At 56.1% G+C, this 4395-nt stretch overlaps 1 protein-coding gene across 4 annotated transcripts in view; it reads right to left on the bottom strand.

Moving 5' to 3' along the window:
* The window catches only part of RGS3 (regulator of G protein signaling 3), an 85394-nt gene that overhangs the window by 53939 nt on the left and 27060 nt on the right, over positions 1-4395 (bottom strand). For all 4 annotated transcript variants that reach the window (XM_027907032.1, XM_027907031.1, XM_027907034.1 and 1 more), the window contains 4 exons: positions 4004-4085; positions 3215-3320; positions 2640-2979; positions 1880-1919 (listed from right to left, as the gene is read on the bottom strand). In XM_027907032.1, the coding sequence (XP_027762833.1) occupies positions 1880-1919; positions 2640-2979; positions 3215-3320; positions 4004-4085 (568 nt within the window). The remainder of the gene's footprint in view (positions 1-1879; positions 1920-2639; positions 2980-3214; positions 3321-4003; positions 4086-4395) is intronic.

Raw genomic sequence — 4395 nt, 5'->3', positions numbered from 1 at the left:
CATCCATCCACCCATCCACCCACCCACCCATCGATCCATCCATCCATCCATCCACCCATCCATCCATCCATCCATCCATCCATCCATCCATCCATCCATCCATCCATCCATCCATCCATTCCTCCCTCCCTCCCTCCCTGCAGCCAGCCAGGAGCTCCTGCTCCCGCCACAGCAGGTTTCTGCCCTTTTCTGGGATACCCAGAACCTTCCCAAGCACAAATGAGCCAAAACATTCCTGAACATGGTTCAGGGCTGATAAGGTCTCGTCCAAAGCAAATAAATGAGCCTGCCCACCATTACATATTCCATTAAGTATTAGGAAATAGTGCATTTTCACTCAGATAAAGGCAGCAGAGCCAGCCAGCACTGGGGGGGAGGGGGGCAAGCCAGCCTGGCTGTTTACTGCTGGCTTTAGCAGCTGCCTTTGCAGGGGTGGCCCTGGTGACCTAAAAGGTTGTTTCCACCTCTAAGTGCATTAATCCTGACATTTTCCCTTTTCCCTTTTTCATGGTTCCACTGCCAGATAAAATCAAAGCACGAGAGACAGCTCAACACAGGGCAGATACAATCTGTCTGGGCTGTTCAGGACCTGCTTTTCCTCTTGTCCCTAAATCACCTCACTTTATCAGAGGAATTCATCACCTGAACAAGTCCTGGTTTTGCACCCAGCCTGCCCCAAGTGTCACCTCCTGCCACTGGGGCTGCCACATTTCGGCCCTGCCCAGGTTAACTAATCCCTTCCTCCCTTTGAAGACTTAACATTAAATAACTAAAAACAATACATAAAAAGTCCAAAAATTCTCATGGGAAGAAGCCCAAGTCTTTCAAATTACATCCCCCCTGTAAGAACAAGGCCCCATAGTCCAGCTCATCTTTTCACAGGATCCACAAACAGCAGGAAAGAGCTGCCATTATCCGTGGAACAAAACATGCCCTGCAGCTGAGTGTGGAAAACTCTCCTGGCTGCAGAGCTGCAGGGCTGGGAGCACCCAGGGCACACCCACACAGCTCCCTGCTGCCCCTCAGCACCCCCACACTCTGCTTTCCACACACACTGTCCCTCCAGGGCAGCACAAACTCTTCCAGCTGTGCCCCTGCTGAGGGACAGACGCTCCTGCAAGATCCCAGCGGGAAGCTCAGCTCTTGCATGGACATGCAGCTCATCCCAACAGGCCAGGGTGCAAACACAGCCTCCCAAAACCCCCAAATCAGGGAGGTGGCAACAGGTATTTCCACAGGGACCTGGATTCCTGCAGTGCCCAGCCCTGCCACACACCCAGCCCACTCTTCCCACACCTGGAGCTCCAGGAAGACCCAGCACAGCTGTTACAGGCATGTTTTATGCTATGAATTTATGGGGTTTTTAGGGTTTTTTGAGGAGAGCTGGTCCAGAGACTGTCAGAGACCATGCCCAGGGCATGAGTATTCCCCAAATCTGGCCAAACAACCTGCTCTCCTGCTTGTGCCAGTCTGAGTCAGAGCCACCCTCACTCCCTCAGGACTGAAGGGAACCTCAAAGCAGGGATTAGCCCTCCCCAAAAAAGGCACCATGAAGGAGAAGGGAAACACGTCATGGATGGGCCCACAGACACATGTGGGGAACCACAGTTGTTTGCACTTTCACACTTCATGCTTTCATCCTGCCCCTGTTGGAAAGTCCCCACCACCAGCCCTCTCTGAGCTCCCACACACCTTCTCACCATGAGGTTCTTCCCTTTGGGCTCAGGGAGGGAAGATGACCCCACCCAAAAGCCCCAGGCTGTCCTAAAAACATGAGGGACCCCACTGAAGGGCTAAGGGCAAGGATCAGACAGTGCCAGAGAGACCTGCTCATCTGCTGGGTGCTCTGAGCAGCATTCCCAGCACGTGGATAACTTACCCCCAGTGGTGTTGTCCTCTTGATAGACAGGCCTCAGCAGCTGTAAGACACAACCCAGACAGGACACAGTCACCTGCAGCAGGACTGAGGGAGATTTACAACAACCAGCTGCAAATTTTAACGTGCCAAACCCAGCCAAGCCAAAGCCCTTCAGAGAGGGCAAAATCATTTTTGCCCCATTGCCAGCAGAAAATGAGATTTTTCACTGTGGTCTGTGCAGCAGAAACTCTCCCCATATCCTTCCCATACCCCAGGAGTGAGCCCTGAGAGGAGGCAGCAGGCTACATGGAATCATGGAATATGCTGAGCTGGAAGGAACCCACAGGGATCATCCAGTCCAACTCCTCACCCTACACAGGCCCATCCCCAAGGGTCACCCCCTGTGCCCCAGAGGATCATCCAAACCCTCCTGCAGCTCTGGCAGCCTTGGGGCTGTGCCCACTGCCCTGGGGAGCCTGTTCAGTGCCAACCACCCTCTGGGGGAAGAACCTTTCCCTGAGATCCACCCTGAGCCTGCCCTGACACAGCTTCAGCCATTCCCTGGGGGCTGTCCCTACTCACAGAGATTGGAGATGCCCCTCTGGCTCTGCCATCCCAGTGGGAAATGTTTCAGGAAAACAGTGAAAGCTCCACCAAGGGACACAGGAGTGGCTTGTAAAGCTGTCCCGTGCCCTTGCAAACACTCAGAGATGACACTGGCGGGACCAAAGCGGGGCCCAGAGAGGCCCCAGTGCCCACAGCCCCCCCCCTGCAGCCCTACCTGGCTGCCCGGGTTCAGGGGCGTCAGGATGATGTAGTTCTGGTCGGCGGCCGAGGGTACCCGGGACAGGGCTGGCAGGGTGTTCTGGCCCCTCTTGCCCAGCTCTGTGTACCTGTCCCAGCCGTTGAGCAGCAGCCCCTCGCTGCTGTCGTACAGGACGTGGCAGCTGCGGCGCTGCTCGCCCGGGGGGGGCCCCGCGCTGTTCTTCTCCCGCTTGTGCGGGGGGCACTGCAGGTCGTAGGCGGACTTGCAGGAGGACCTGCGGATCATCCCCTCGTGGCCTGCCTTCACCTGCGGGACCAGCCTCCACACCAGGAGGATGATCTCGCTGGGGCAGTTCCTGCAAGAGATGGGGCAGAGGGGAGTGAGGCACCCGCGTCACTCAGCCAGTCCTTCCTCCCTGTGCCTCCGCCCCTGGCCTGCACTCCCCAGCCCCTGCATCCTTTCCTCTGCTCCAGGGGATCCTTTCCCAGTGTCCTGCACCCCTCAGAGCCTTCCCCTTCCTGTAACCACTCAAAGCTCCCTCAAACCATGTCTCCCAGAGCCCCGCGCTGGTGTTTTGGGTGAACACTCACCGGATTTCGTGTGCCAGCTCCACACACTTCCAGTGCTCCACAGGCTGCTCGTTCAGCTGCAGCACCGTGTCCAGCTGCTGCAGACCTGCCTTCTCTGCTGGGCCACCTGGGAGAGACATACAAATGCCAGTCATCTGCTGGACAAGGAGCTGAGTTTGAGGGGGAGAAGCCCTGGGGCTTGGAGACATCTCACAGCTTGCACCACTCACTCCTCCAAAATCAATCTGTTGCTTTAACACCCACACCTGCAAATGAAGTGGGGCCAGGTAACCTGGAGCTTCACCTTCCAGCATCACACACACAGAGCACCAGGATAGAGCCACAAATGCTCTCCCAGAGCTATTGCAGGAACTTCCCATGTTTCCTGGGGTGCAGTGGGGAGCACCATGGTGCAATGGAGACACCAAGTCCATCCCACAGATCCACAGCAAGAGGATCTACTCCAGCAGCTCAGGGCCCCCACGACCCTGCTCCCTCTGTCTGACTCACTCCCAACTCAGATGCTTTCCATAGGTCTCCAAACCAGATGGACAGTTTTGAGGGTGGAGAGAGAAGGGAACAAAATCTCTGCAAATTACTGCAAAACTCTGTCAGAATAATGACAGTGTTAACCCAGGGGCCTCTGACCTCTTTAGAGGCAACAGAGAATTCATCAAGTGAAGTTTCTGGGAGGGAACCAGAGTCCTGCAAGGCATGGGAGCTTCAGAATCACCACATGCTCCAGGAAGCAAAGAAGGAGTGGAGTCATTCATTCAAACCAAGAGGGACAAACACGATCCGATCTCTTACCGGAGTCCACGGCCTGCACACGGACTGGGGAGTCACAGCAGATGGTGAAACCAAAGCCATCACTCCCTCGAGGGATCGTGATCTGCAGGGAGACACCAGAGCCAGGTAAGTGAGAGAGCAGCCTCCCATCACCCTCCCCCACTCTGCCCCACAGCCTCTGGGGACACAGGAACACGGCACTGCCACGGAGTGAGGAAGATCTAAAGCCATTGGAGAGTGTCCAAAGGAGGCAACGAGGATGGGGAAGGGCCTTGATTTGAAGGCGTGTGAGGACACTGAGGGCACTTGGTGTGTTCAGCTGCAGAAGAGGAGACTGAGGGGAGAGCTCAGTGCAGTTCCAACTGCCTGGGCAGGGGCAGAGGAGGGGCAGGACTGAGCTCTGCTCTGGGGGG

This window comes from Empidonax traillii, unplaced genomic scaffold (genome assembly GCF_003031625.1).
Source record: "Empidonax traillii isolate 1590-97213 ecotype Southwest subspecies unplaced genomic scaffold, ASM303162v1 scaffold1393:size172035, whole genome shotgun sequence".
Lineage (NCBI taxonomy): Eukaryota > Metazoa > Chordata > Aves > Passeriformes > Tyrannidae > Empidonax > Empidonax traillii.
This window is presented reverse-complemented; position numbering and strand designations above follow the sequence as displayed.